This window comes from Embiotoca jacksoni, unplaced genomic scaffold (assembly GCF_022577435.1).
Source record: "Embiotoca jacksoni isolate LCO1_2020_lvr unplaced genomic scaffold, fEmbJac1.0.p SCAF_18, whole genome shotgun sequence".
Lineage (NCBI taxonomy): Eukaryota > Metazoa > Chordata > Actinopteri > Embiotocidae > Embiotoca > Embiotoca jacksoni.
In genome coordinates this window covers 5,070,998-5,086,516 of record NW_027185318.1, presented here as the reverse complement: position 1 = coordinate 5,086,516, position 15,519 = coordinate 5,070,998, and the positions used below count along the sequence as shown (strand labels likewise).

Genomic DNA, 15,519 nt, shown 5'->3' with positions numbered 1-15,519 from the left:
CTCATGTGTACGCTGAATGGATGCTGACGCACGGTAGCAAAAGTACAGCGCCACTCGGGCTCGCAGTTTAATACTGAAGCACGATTACGTCACTGGAGCTACAAACTGTGAAATGTGGTGCCGCGCTACAGGCAGATTGGTGACAGCAAGCGAAAATATTGTCCCGGTTCCACGGGGCTGTAGTGAAAACCTGCTCGACATTTGATTGTTTGGAAATGAGAAGCAAGCTGTGGGTTATTGAGAGTCCCTGCAGTGGGCGATTTTAGAGCAAACCCCGCTGCAATGCTATGAGTAATGTCACTGCCAAATGAGCTGGCACTGAATCCAACACATCACAGAGGAAAGTTCTCCGTTTCTCCATGCTATCATATTCTGTCGTTTACTTTGTTTATTGTTTTGTCATGTTATAACAACTGAACAATATACCGCAGATGCCAAATGAGCAAGTCCATTTGCTGAGGAAGGTCATCAGGGAAACAACAGAGGGAAACGTCAAGATCAAGAAAACCTTCATTTTCTCCCTTCCGGTCCAAAGATCTCAACAAGACGAAACACATTTTGACGTCATAGACAGCACTCTCCAACGCAGCAGCGCCCCAAAGACTCGTACAATTCATGCCAAAGAGCACTGAAGCTGTTCTGGCGGGTTATGATGACCCAACACTATTCGTTTTATGACATTTAATGCAGATTTTTTTTTTTTCCTTGGGCTTTCCGGCCATCTGTGAAATATACTGAGTGTATACGGACCCGCTATGATCTCCCTGAGTTTGGGGTCCAGGTTGACGGTGCAGGGCAGAAACATCTCCACATCTCTGGCAGTAAGAACGGGCGTCCGGGAGGAGAGGAAGACCTCGAAGCTACGGATGTCTCCATCGATCTCCAGCAGAGGCTCCACGTCCTTTGTGGTGGGAATATTCTTGGAGATTCTTTAGAGGAGAAAAAAAAAACACGTCAAATACTAAAAGTTTATACTTTGGATCGAATGTACCGTCTTCAAAATCACTATAAAGCCTGCATAGAAAAGAAGTTACAATTTGATTGACTTCTGTTTGTCTTTACTGTCAAAAACCAAAGCGATAGGGGATGAAACAATAAAGTGTAATGCCTTATTGGCATATAATTGAAATATGTCAATTCTGACTTGTGCATTCGTAGCAGAAAACACATTCGGATGAAAAAAGAAAAGAGGAAATAGCAAGCAGTACTGTTAAGATTGAAAAGATATACCAACGGTCATCATCATCATCATGAGAGCAGACAGATAACTGGATTTAGAGAAGGCAAGATAGAGAAGGTAAAGGGGGGGTGTTCGAGGACAGATAGGGTGAGGGATGTTATCTTTTCTCAGCAGAGGAGGAAACCTGAGAAGATGACAATCAGGGTAATTTAGCAAGCAGCAGACGGAAGCGCGTCATGATGCGCTGCGACAGTTTACATGATGTTTGTTATCGCAGACCCAAAGTAAACGACATGTTTGGAGATTGTTCCATTACTGCGTGATAGAGTTTTTCCGGTCTATACTGCAGAAGGAAACATCAACCTCGTATCATATTAATAACATCAGGTTAGAACAATTTATAGGGTTCAATTTCGGAGACATTACATTGAGAATTCATCAAACGCTGCAGCATACAGGCTACATTAACGCTTTAAACCAGGAGTTCATGAGTAACAAAGGAAATATAGAGTGTGAATGCTGAAACATTATGAGGTGGGAAATTTAATTCCACTCCACAAGGTTAAGAAAAAAAAAAGGTATCAGTTTAATCAAAAACAAGGTAACATGGTGCCAAGTACACAGGGGATGCAAGATCCGACAACCCGAGGAAATCAGTACATCTCGTTGATCCTATCGTTCGGACTGGAAAATATGAAACTCGGAGTGACTTATGACTTTGGCCATTCATCAGGAGTGTGTGCCGCGCTTATCAGATGAATGAGCAGACTCCAGTGGGGAGTAGACATTTTTTCTCATCTCTGCCTCCATTTGTCATCCGGACCCGTCATCATTTTCTCAGTCGTTGCTTTTCACTCCCTGCATCCCGCTTAACCTTCTCTCCTTCCACATCGACCCCGACTCACACGCCTCCCCGTACGTCGCCCAGTCTGTCTACTGGTGCACTTTGCTGAGAATACAGCCCAAAACGTTGGGTTTTTCCCTCGGGCTGATTTGTTTTCGAGACCGAACAGAGGCAGGTCTTTCTGCGACTTGATTGGATGATTAGTACCATTGCTGCAGCATGCTAGCTAAGTCAGCATGAGGTCAGCTTCTGGCGAAGGTTCAACACAGCACACTGTTAGCTGATAATCCAAACGATCAGTTAACCTAATTCAGTTATCCATACTGGCCGAAATGTCCCCTATCAGCCCGATCCACTGAGGTTCTCTCACCTCAGTGATTGGTGGTCAAAAACAAAGTGCAGCGTGTTCAGTCACAAGTTACATAATTTCCATTTTTGGCTTTTAGTTGACACTGCTGTCCAGACTGCTTCCAGTGAGTGAACAGGTAGGGGTCCAGTCTTCTGTTCAAGGACATTTTGACAGGACAGATGGCTGGTGATGGATGCATCTGCTGCTGCAGAGCTCGAACCTGTGACCTTGTGGTTACAGGATGTCTCCAACCAAATGTACAAGTCTGGCAAGAAATACAGGGATGGGGGTGTCCTAGAAAGACATTTTGACATGCTCAGACATCGTGAGTAACTTAGATGTGAAGATATTTTACCACAGGGACGGGCTACATTTTGCCCGTGCGCCAAACATTACCTGTTAATCTTAAAGTGGAGATTTAATGACATCAAATTTGAACTAAATCTAAAGCTTTGCTCAACTTTCACTTATCTCCCTGATCCAATATGATCTCCCTGCAGAGATTCACCTTTTACAGCAGCCCAGGAGGGTCACACCCCCGACCCACCATCCCCACCCAGCTGCCAGAACGGACTCACATAGACTGAAAGAAGACAGAATAGGCTGTGAGCGAGGAGGACAGCGAGGCACAGCTGGCTCCCGTCGACAAAGCCCTCTCAGTGTTTGTTCCATCAGAACCCTTAACAAGACCCAAAAGGTCGAGGAAGCTCCATGTTGGCACACAGAAGAACTCTGCTCGTGTGACCTCCGCTGCAGAGGGTGAGTGGGATTCGGAAGGCACAGATGTTACCTATGTGAGCGCGTGCACACACACACACACACACACACACACACACACACACACACACACACACACAGCACCAGCGTTGGTGACGGCGTCAGTCAAATACCAGTGAGAAAAACAACCGTGTAATAACGTCCACCGCAGACACCTGAACAGAGAGGATGGGGATATTCAAAAGGTACAGATGAAGGGTGGAGTGTGTGTATTTGAGCGCATGTACGGGCGTATGCCCAGTGTGTGTGTGTGGTGTGTGTGTGTGTGTGTGTGTGTGTGTGTGTGTGTGTGTGTGTGGTGAGGGGCAGGGGGAGGGTGTTTGGTTCCTTTTCTCATGAACTATATTAACCCATATGCAGACGGAGAGAAGCCTGTGCTTTCCCCCATTTCCAGCTGGCTCACTGCTGTTTATTTGTGGGTCTGCACACACAGACCAACAGGAGCCAGTGACTCACACACACACACACACACACACACACACACACACACACACATGCATTCACACAGGGCACTTCCTTTTGCTATACAAAGACTACACTCCAAAGACTTTCTTAGGAATTTTGTGTCTGTTTATAGGACCATCGAATATAACCATCACAAGTAAACACACACAAATTAAAACCAATAACAAGGAAAATAACGCTTGTGATGTTCTAGTGACAGAAATCTTGATCTACTACATCATCCTTATTTGATACATTTATTATAGCCTAAAGAGTTAAAAATGTGATCATTTTCTGCTATTTATTACAACTAAAAGAACTCATTCAAGAACTCGTTCATCTTGCTTTATTATCACAGTCAGCTGCCTTTAGAGAAAATGAGATAAGTGGGACAAATTAATCCTGAATTTATGTCGCCCAACAACAAACGATCTGTTGTAGATACTGTTGAACACTGCAAACGTATATTAGCGTAGTCGCCTACGAAGACAAGCAGGAGCTGCTGAAAAGAACAAGTCAAGGACATCCATTCAGACAGATGGAAAGAAATAAGGAGACAGTGAGGGAGTCAGAGGTCCATTCCTGATGTTCCCAGCTGACTGGTCAGGCGGTGAGCGGAGCTCCCACTTTAATTATAGCCTCATTAGGTCATTATTAGACATCAGAGAGCACAAATGAATGGATGGTGGAAAAGGAAAATGACTGAAAATACAAGAAAACACACAACATGCTAAACAGCATGGTGTTACAAGACCAACAGTAACCAATACAAAACAAAGGCCAAACAAAACCACTTTAAATGCAGCCAACTAATGATGACTTGTTGGCATTAAGCAACTGAAACAACACTTTACACTTAGTCAGACAGTTCATCATCAGCAATTAGTTGCTAAATAATAAGATGGATGTTCGGGTTGGAGCAGCCGGGAGGCTGCTTTCAAGTGAGAAAAGGCCGTCAAGAATCTCAGCAGCCATTCTTGAACAATGGGCCCATTGACAGGAACCAGCTTATAACTGCTGCAGTACAGGCGCTTAGGTCCAACCACTCTGTGTGGCGTGGCCACTGGGAGCTTTCTGAGCTTATCCAAATGCTAATAGGTCCCAAAGCTGACTGGAGCACAGCCTTTCTTCTCCTCTCAACCTCCCACACACTGCAGCTGATGGGAGTGAGCAGAATTCGTGGCTCTATCCCTTCCATGCTCTCTTTGGGCACTGGAAGTATGAATGTGCCACTTGACTTTGCTTTACAGCTGCCCTCTGTGCTTACGGACGACATTCGCACACACGCCACAGAGAGGTGGTCTCTCTGCCAAACATTTCCATAAAGGGGCCCAAAGACAGAGAGATGCCTGCAGAACAGACAACCGCCTGTGCACATTGTGTTTGAGAGGCTCAAGAGTTTCAATGTCAGACACTGTGACCAGTACAACAGCGTGTGGGTGAAGAAGTTAACCAGGCCTGGGTCCGGCACATTCCTCTCCTGGTCAGAGTCGTGTCAGAGCCCCTGGCAGTGACTGCCGAGGTGCGTGGATGAAAACAGCGAGGCCCTCTCTGGGAAAACAGTGGACAGGCACGTTGGCGCGTGGAGCACAGTGGCAGCATCCATGCTGAGGGAGGTTATTGTTACAGTGGAAGCTGCCAAAGCCTCCACCACCCAAAAGGCAGAGGGAGAGAGCAAAAATATGTTTTCACTTTAGATGACGCCATGTGCTTTGTCTCCTTAATATCCAGACGTATTTCCTTGATTTAAATCAAATGCTTCAAGTACTGTGGACACCCTCCGTCTCTGCTTTCCTCTCTCGCTCTAACATTCTCTCTCTCTCGCTTCCTTGTCTTGGCAGTGCCAACTGACAACTTGTGGCAGCGTCTGCTTTCCATATACATTTGTGGCAAAGTTTAGTCCAGTAATTGAAACTCTCTTGTACTAAGCTGGACCTGTGCATCCCAAAGCAAACCGCAGAGACAAGCAGGCTAATGGGAAACACACCATGCTGATAAAAACCGAGCGGCTTTCGGAGCGAGCGGCCTCTCGGTGAGACGGGCTCAGGACTCAGTGGTTCCCTGAAATGTTGATTAAACTCATGTGTCGCGCCGAAACGGAGCCTCCTTGTTCCAGACCCCAAAAACCTTAACTGAACCCTCCACTCAGACTAACTAAGGCCTCATTCCTGACAAATAGTAAAACAGTAAACCTCAGCCTGGTGATTTATGCACAGGAGGAGACTTTGGAGCATCCAAAGGCCGTGGCAGAGTTTGTTCCTTGTGACACTAATTGCACCACGGAGTTCGTATCGGCCCATGCGGTTGTTGGATAGCTGTAATGGCCAGTTGATAGGCCATATGATGCGGAGTTAAGTGGGGTGGACTGCTAAAGTGAAGACAAATGTGCAGCAACAGATAATATATCTGGAATAAGTCTGTTATGGAACTGAAATCCATACAGTGTGTGATAAATGTGACAAATAAAGCTTGGGAATCTCATGCTGAACCAGTAATCCTCTCTTTCACTTCACTGAAAGGGGCGCCTGCATCAGAAACGAGATGAGGGAGGGACGGGAGAGCGTCAATGAGCACGGGAGAGCACGAGAACTAAACAATGAGAAAAAACGAAAATGTTGTAGGATGAGACAAAAGCTTCTCCTCTCCAAACTGTGTCCGGGTTAGTGGCAAAGCCTCGCCTGACTTTTAAGAACCGTCTTTAAAAGCAGATTGCTTGAGAGACCCGAGCAGAAAAATCGGATAACCAAATCCTTGAGCTGCACAGCGGCAGCCCGATCACATGCCAAATTAAAAGCTGCTTTTTAAAGTAAAGATGGGGCAGAAAAGGACACTTGTGATCCCTTTCAATACAGTCTGGATGGGCTAAATCTTTATTTTCCTGCGGCCTCGCTCACTTGTCAAGTCATTCTTTGCCATTTTACACACACACACACACACACACACACACACACACACTCAAACCCTAAGAGGGCCTGACCTACATTGACTTTTGGAGGGCCAGGATGTTAACGTAAGTTAAGGGCCGGATGTGTGTGTGTGTGTGTGTGTGTGTGTGTGTGTGTGTGTGTGTGTGTGTGTGTATATACATAAAGTATGTGTGTGCAGTTATCAAGAGTGCCCGTGGCTCCAGCGGTGGCTGAGTGCTGAATCTTGCTGTCCGTTAAAAGGTCAGCGCCGACCCTCTTGCAACCCTGCACTGCTATTTATAATCAGCCCCCCACCTTCCAGCAGTTCCAGCACAAAGAGACGGCAAAGCGCGCGCGCGAGAGGGAGATCAGTGATAATGCTCAACACTGCAGAAATACCAAAGTATCAGGCAGATGTCTGCTTCGCAGCCCTTCCCTCTTTTTTTCTCCCATCTCAGTGTCACATTTAAATGTTAATCCAACCTTTTTGTCACTGATGGACGACTCTGTGACTAAAGAGCAAAGGCCAGTCAGAGGTGAATTTGAACTGATTATTTGTGCTTTGTACAAAAAAAGAGAACAGAGCAGTTCTCTTGTTTCAGCCCAATTAGAGTAATCCCTCAACCTCGGCTTACAGGCAGAAAGAAAAGGGCTTTAAGGATTTTCGAACAAAGAATGCTGCATAACGTTCTTTCTGTGCTCACGTGGTAGCCTCCACGCACAAATACACAGTCAAAAACTCCTCCTGCGCACACACACGCCCCACACACACACACACAAACCTCCTCCTGTGTCACCTGTACACACTAGCCATGGCTGCCATGTTTTTTTTTTTTCACATTTTAAGCAGCTCAGCAGGGGTTGAGTGGTGTTGGGAGCTGGCTGATGATGATTCGTGCCTCAGACCCCGCCGGCAAACACCTGAGGGTTGGAGGAACGACAATGCAGGCCAAACCAACACATACGCATTAACACACTGCACAATGCAATCAGCAGAGGACCAGTTTCACTAATATAAACAGCCAAGTGGGACCCAGGGGACATGTGCATGAATTTGTGTGTCCACCACCTGGACTGTCTCAGTTGGAGCGGCAGCATCACCGGAGGCTTCGAATACGCCCGAGACATTAACACACTACTGGCAAACTTCTCGCAGTAATTCTGCTGGTATCTGGGCTGATCTTCTATAGTATTCACACACACTTCTGATTCTTTTACCTTGTTTTACCTCCTGAGACTGAAGGCTTTCTTCTCACTCACTCTTGGTGCCCTTTCTTATCTCTTTCCGGCTCTCTCCCTTTTGCATCTTTATCTCACACCAACCATAGTTCCTTTTTTTGTCCCCGGCTGTCTTTATCTGCTCGTCAGTCAGGTGGTCTGATGTGTGGTCTCAATGCCGGTGTGCTATCAGTGATGGAGCCAGAACTCTATTGAGACGCAGGTGACTTCACGCGTGTTTTTAGGTCTCTGGGCAAATGGCAGTGCAATGAGCGATCGAATTATTAGTTTTACTACGTATTTCACTGAAATACCTCTTGTGTGTGTGTGTGGGGGGGGGGGGGGTAGCACAGGGACAAAGGGCCCCCTCAGAGGACGAAGAAAGGGAAGAAAAACATTTTGAGAATTTGCTGCACATCCAGATTATAGAATGTACCACGAAAGCGACAGGAATTCACATGAACAATAGGCCACGTGGAAAAAGAATAAAGACTTTTCATTTTGAGGGCAGGAAAAGTTCAGAAGTGTTCATTATAAGAAAAGAATAGGATCTCATTATTTTTTGTGGACAGATATTTAAGAGCTTATTAGAGGACTTCACATAAAGGGAATCACCCACATGAGCTTTGGAATGGTGCTTTTATCCCAGCACATAATTGCAACCAAATTACAATAATTGTGCCAATTAAAGTAATCCTGAATGAAGAGAGTGTCAACTTAATGTTTCAGTACTTGGGATAAGAGTCGCTCTAATTAAGACTGAATTGCAGGGCTACATATTCATTCAGACTGTGTGATTAGTGAATCAAAAAAAAAAAAAAGTTTTGAAGTGTCCAAGAAGTGCCTGGCTCTAGTCACGTCTTTGAAAAGGCGATTGTTTGGTGGATGAACACAGGGTGCGGCCAAAACGGAAGATGAAGGGAAGAGAGAAAAAGGAGATTATTCAGAAGCCACAACCTGACGAAGAAAAGCACAAAGTGCATCAAGAGGCTTTTCGCTTACAAACACTCGGAAACACAGTGAGACTGCACTTTGAAACGGTACAATTTTACCCGAGGACAAATTCTCTGCCGTGTTCTGCATCCTGCGCTGTGTGTGCATGTTTGTTGAACACAGCCTGCATCTCAGGGTCTGATTAATTACACTAATTCTCAGAGGAGTTGGGGGTGACATATGTTCTTGCACTGGTGTGAGAGCTAGCTCTGTGTGTGTGTGTGTGTGTGTGTGTGTGTGTGTGTTGTTCATGTACCACATGCATATGATTTGTATATAAGTTAGCATGTGTGCATGCATATGTTCAATTGCAAAAACTTGTGTCGCAAATGCTGTTTCAGTTAGAACATGTATGCATTGCTACAACTGTGTGTAAAGTGTGTCGATAAGGGCGTGGCGTGCAAGAGTTTGTGCATGTATGTGTGGGATGTGTAATGAACAGAAGATTCAGGTGCTGCGCCAGAAATGCACTCCTGACTGCAGCGGGGGCATCCTGGCACAGACAGGGCACCAGATGTCAGAGCAGTGCAGGAACCTGCTCAGTGGACCAGTGACACTTCTTTTTCTTTTTTTCTTTTTCTTTTTTAGAGTTGAATCTGGGCGTCCAGGAATAAACTCTCTGAGGGTCTGACTGAACCCGCCCTCATACATCATTAGGTCCAAAAATGTTAACCTCCACAAGTAAGACTACTTCACTTTCAAACAAATCATCATCATCATGAACGAGTGGGTTGTTTTAAAGGTTGCTGAAAGTGGATGCAGACAAGCAGGAGATGAGCGTTTCCACTGATCTTGGATTCAGCTGTGCTTCGTTTTGTCTTTGTTTAACAGACCTTGAATCAAGGAAATAACAACCCACGACAATCACAAAGTATCACAAAATAGTAAACAATACCCATCACAATTCCCAGAACACATTAAAAACATTCAAATTGCTAATTTGTCCCAACAATCGTCCCAAACCCAAAGACATTCAGTTTACTATCCGAGAAAACAAAGCAAATAGCAAACAGAAAATCCTTACATTTAAAATGTACTTGAAAAATGACAAATTATTAAATTTGTTTGCTGACCCACTCATTGATTGCCTAATTATTTCAGGTCTACATGACACCATCACTTCCGCTGTACCGTTTTATTTTGTTTTTCGTTTGCAAATTGAACTGCCTACTGTCCACGCTGCCAAATCGCTGCATTACAAAGATAAATTATTTTTTGTTTGTTCAGCTGCAAATTTGGTTGGTTTGTTCTGTTTTGACTACATGTTTGATTGTTGGTGTCTTTTGTTTTTAGTGGGTAGGTCTGTTACCAACTTGCATTCTGTTGACTAAGGTAATATTATTACATACTGTATATGCTTACACAGAGTATATTTAATGTAAAATTATGTCGGTATGTATACAAAATCCAATCAGATCATATTCTTGAAAGAGACTATCTGCAATTTAAGCCGATTTTTAAGCAAATTTTGGTTGTTATTCACAAAACACAAACCTCCAGGAAGATTACCAACTCTTCACAACAGGCACTCTGTCCAACAGAAGTGTATTTGAAGAACATCCAGATTCCGTGTTTGCTCAGTCACTTCAAGTTACTCTGCAGAAGAGCTTCCATTAAATGGCAAAATGTAATGGCTTGATTCTAAACAACATCAAGGAAATAAACATACAGAGGCCCATTAACAGACTTTGGAAATGGCAGAGCTGCTTTAAAGTAATAACCGTAAAGCAGGAGAGAGCCAGGTTAGCTCTCGTCATTAAGTCTCTAATGGCAGCTAAAACAAGGGACAACTGACTCCTGAGAAGAGACGATACTGAGAAAGAAGGAATGACATCACTGGAAATGATTGTCACAAGGCTACAGGCCTCAAATTCAATTTGCTAGTGATTAAAAAAAAACAGCACTCGAAAGATGGACTTGGGGTTGTTAATTTGACGTCTACAAATAGGACGACTGTTCCAAAGCACTTCTTGTTTTGTTTTCTCTTCAGTTTCTTTCAGTGTACTGGGCAGACGGTGATGCTGGCTCACTGCTCAACGTGCAATTTGTAGTTTTCCCAGCAGATCTAGAGGTACAAACATTTTAACTACGCTCTGTGCGTATTTGTGCATGTAGGTTTTTGAGCCAATATCTTTCACACGCAGTGCCATCTTTGCTACACAGTTCTTTCCCTCTGCTACCTTGTATTATTCTGGGTAGCCCCACGGTCTCAGCATTAATGATAGAAATCGCTGAGGTTATTAAACGATTACACATTCTCCGTCAGATTAGGGAGGCTGCACTAGCCCGCTCCCGCTATGGGAATTAGCACCACACTTTTCTCTTCACGTCGTGTCCAACAATGACATTTCACAGCCCTTCGTGGATGCTTGTTATTGCCAAGCAAGTTGCTAAAAAAAGACGTTTCACTGTTTTGAAAGCCCGCGTGTGTGTTTGTGTGAGATAGGTGGGAAAGTGGGTTTCTATTTTTTCTCTCTTTTGTAGGAGTTCAGGTGAATGCCACAGAGAGCGGCTGTCACCTTCTTCACTGGAAGACACCCTGTGTTATTTTTACACTATTTTGTTGAGGTTTAAAGTGTGGTAGATTAGTTTAGATTGTATGCGCCAGCTAGCCTCTTAAATTAAAATGTAATTGAGACCATCACATTTAAAGGCCAGGATTAAACCTGTTTCTTTTTCTTTTATTTGCACTGATTTGGATGGAAATAAAATACAAATACAAAATAAATACAAATAGTATCCAATTCATTCCCACAACATCTGTGTAGTTTATCCATCCCAGGATTTATTAAGATATAATATTTCTAATGCTGTGTGCACTGTGGTATACTGAGCTGCAGTGAGCTTTACAAAGAGGAGAGGAAGAGCATGTTGCCTTGTGACTGAGATGCGGGGCGACAGTTGACCTATAAGAGGCTGACTCACCCCCACATTCACTTCACCACTAATATATTCACTTAGTAACGCTCAGGGGAAGTGCAGTGTAAAAATGGCTGAGCACAACTCGTACACATGTATTCATACTAAAACCCAAACAAAGAACACACACGAGATCTGAACCACGTGCACGTTGCAGTAACAGAATTAAATAAAGGAAATTGTCGACTGCAACAATACGATGTGTGCACGTGAACGGTGCATGTGCAAATTCATACGTGCTGCTGAAAAGGAAAGCGAAGCAGAGACGCTATCTATTTCTCGAGCAGACACGACAGACAGGAGAAAGACCCTGAGGTTCTCCGAGGCCGGTCAAGTGCCCGCTACGGGAAAAAGACAGAATAACTCACCCAGAACAAAAAAGAGATCTGAAGAGCCTCAGATCACAAGAAAGAGGAAGAAAAGAGCAGAGACAGAAAAAGATACGCAGACAGAGGCCCGAGTCTTATCAGCGGAAGATTGGTGCAAGAGATAAGGCCTCAAGGCAAGGCGTTGTGTTTAGCCTGTTCGAGGCTTCCTGTCATCATCATTAAGGCAGCTTCTTCGACGGCCACTGCGGAACAGAGCAGCCATTCGGAAAGACACGCAGTGAGGAAGAAGATAAGGAAAGACAGGACCGTTGGTCAAAAACAAGATGATGGCTATATTAAGCCTAATGATTAGTGGAAGTACAATCCCATGCTGTGGTAAAGGGCCCTCGATTCCAGGCCTTTCGTTAGATTTGGAAACAGGCCAGGATTTAATGAATGTCTCAGAGTATAATTCTATCTTCCAGTATTATTCTCCATAAAAAGTTGCAGTAAAAGTATAGATTTTTTTTGTTAAGGGTGTCTACTATACTTTCAAAAGGCAGAGAAATACAGCAGAGAAGTGTAGTGAGTTTCCCATGTAATTCTTCATTACCACACAAAAAAAAAAAAAAAAATGCAAGGTAAGACTTATCGTCCTTTAAAAAACAAATTTAATGAAAAACCTGATCTAATGAGGCAGCGGTTTATGTTGGAGATGGGGGATGGAGGGTTGTCTCCTGAATCAAGCTGGATGACTAGCTGACAGTAAATGTCTGTGACACTTCCCTGCCGCAGGAGTCGCGGGCGCTAGTGTATTGTGACAGAGTGCAACCTTTAAAGGCCAGCGACTGATGCACAGCAGCACCCAAACCCGGCGACTCAGCCTCTGTCAGTCTTGTCTGTAGCGAGCACGCCTAAGAGCATCCGTGACCACACAGGCACGAACGCTCATACTGTACACGGTACAGGACAGGACTTTCTCTTTATTGCTCCACATTTGAGCTCAAGTTGTTCCTTGTACAGTTTGAAGGAAAAGTGTCCCTTCGTGAATCTCGAGAAGTCCAGGCAATAATTCAGTCATCATTTGCCTTGAACATTATGATCAATTATAAAATCTGTCTGTCAGTTGCCAATTAGTGGCACTTGCAGCCTTTGGCACTAAACGTGCACTGATAATGTGGCCCCCATGGAAAACAAAATCCTCTACTGCCATCTGCTGGTTAGAGTTAGTTACATTAGTGATTCACAGAGCAAAAAATGGCTCTTTCCTGACTCCACCTCTCAAATTTGTTCTGGCTTATTGATCTCTTCAGGGATGATTTAGTGTTTTTATAGCAGCAGCTGGGTCATTCGGTATCTTTGACCTAATTCCCATTGAGATCATTCAAATTTGATGCTAATGGAGGTTTCAGTCTGCCAGTGCCGATCTTGAGTTAGAAAAAAAATAGGAAAGGAAGGTTGGAGAGAATAAAAGAAAGAAGATATCCACGTCTAATAAAAAAAAAAGTCTGTAAATCTTATGGATCAGACAAATAACTAATCATGGGATAACTGTGTGTGCGTGTGTTTACCTCTCATAGACGGTCTTGAGAGTGACCTGGTCAGACACCCCATCGGCCTCTTCCAAAAACAGGATGATCCATGACGTCCTGTAAGGCCACTCTTCGGTCAGGTTGATCCACGATGCCAGCCGATCCCAGTTGAATATGATCTGATTGGCCCGCAGCAGACGACCTGTCAACAAAGGTGCAGGAGATTAGGGGCTGTTATTCCTATCTGCAGAAGAAAACAAATTCCTCCTGATCAATTGATCTCGTGTCAACCAGCTTGTTGTTAATTGATTAGTGCATAAGTGCTTTTCAAACTTCCTGTCTCTTCTGTCACTGTACCCTTTACATAATTCATTAAAGATTCATAAATCTCCGCGCATAATTTTTTACGTCATATTTAAATTAAACATATGTATAATTGATCACAATAATAAGTGATTAACCTTAGAAGCAAAATGAACTCCTAAGTACAAAGGGTTGATTAAATGCCACTTTAGTAACCACTTTAGTCCCTAACGGTCTAAAATTAAATCTCATTAGAGCTTTGTTTTGTAATTTTTCCTCCTGCAGCCCCAGTAATAACAAACTTACATTAGCCAACAAATCCCCTTGAAAAAGAGTTGATCAACTTTAACCCCGATATGAAAACCAAAAGACTTTTGTTATTGTTACAACATGAGGGTGGTGCTAATAAAGCAGACAGTGGTTCATTGTTTACCTGTGATAGAAACGATGTTGAGCAGCCGCCTCATGGTCTGCGGGCTGATGTCACAGAACCAGTCCTCGGTCACCAGCAGTTTGGTCAGGTCAAAGGACATCTGTCTGGTGATGGTCCTCTGCATCTGGCGGCGTCGGTATGTGTCCTTAACAGACAAACAGTCGCATTAGAATGAGGTTGGAAATCTCACATGTTCGGATTCAATTTGTTTTCAGGTGGCATGACAAGATTAAGATATCTCCAAAACTGTGGTTTGCTTCATTTGTTGTTTCAGGTCAACTTGTATCAACCAAATCATCGCATTTCACATCATGTGACATATAAAAATAAATAAATAAGAAATTCTAAATTCGACAGAATCTAACACGACCTGAAAAACAGGAACAGCTATAAAACCAAAAGAGCCGCAGGTCACTTAAGAGCTGTACACTGTTTATAGAGGTCTCTAAAGTTAGATCTCGAAGTATGCATCATCCCTGCTGCAAGCTCTGCATCATGAGACAGGAGAGGAGGCATTTCAGGGTCGCCATGTGATCACAGGCCATGTCGTCGTCAGACCTTATGCTTGAATAGATTGGGAATACATGTAGATGAAAGGAATAAGTTCTCATGAGCTCATATTCTTCCTTCCTTACTTCCTGTGCACCCTACCCACTTTATAAACAACCCAATTATATATTTCTGGACAATTCTTTTCACATTCAAAAATTAATTATCTGAATATAGTATATCAGTAACTCATTCCGTAGCGTACAAGCAGTTCCCGACTGTTAAAAAAAAAGGCAGCAAACGTTGGCACCTTAACCCTACAAATGGGTTGTGGGTTGGAATAAATGGGAATCTTCTCTTGCATACAATCTGTCCTTTTATGGGCAAAATGGTTCTAAATCTCTGTGACTGCAAAGAAGAACTCAAAGAGCCACTGTCCACAGCTGAAAAGTCATGACACACAGGCGAGCTATTGACACAGATCTACCGGAGAACATCTGTGATGATATCAGACAGCTGCCATGGTCATGAGCCAAGGCGAGGCTTTTGGTTGACTTTGAAGTTGTAACGCCAGTCTCATGACCTCTTTCTCAGAGATGAAACATATGGCCACCACTCAGTCAGAGCTGAAAAGGTCTGTCATACTCACACGTCTGGGTGGCTGACTTTCGAATATATATACTGACTTTTACTGTAATTTCAGTGTTATTGGTTGATTTTGACGATTGCTTCCGTAGTTTAGAAACATAGAAATGCTCATATAAAAACTTTGACGAGCTTGATTTAAATAAATGAAAATAAGATGTCATCCCCAACTTGAGAAG

The 15,519-nt window shown here is 43.7% G+C and overlaps 1 protein-coding gene across 5 annotated transcripts in view; it reads right to left on the bottom strand.

The window, feature by feature from the left end:
- The window catches only part of kidins220a (kinase D-interacting substrate 220a), a 44,485-nt gene that overhangs the window by 11,640 nt on the left and 17,326 nt on the right, over positions 1–15,519 (bottom strand). For all 5 annotated transcript variants that reach the window (XM_069152316.1, XM_069152318.1, XM_069152319.1 and 2 more), the window contains exons 22-24: positions 14,207–14,351; positions 13,510–13,672; positions 751–929 (exon numbers count right to left, since the gene is read on the bottom strand). In XM_069152316.1, the coding sequence (XP_069008417.1) occupies positions 751–929; positions 13,510–13,672; positions 14,207–14,351 (487 nt within the window). The remainder of the gene's footprint in view (positions 1–750; positions 930–13,509; positions 13,673–14,206; positions 14,352–15,519) is intronic.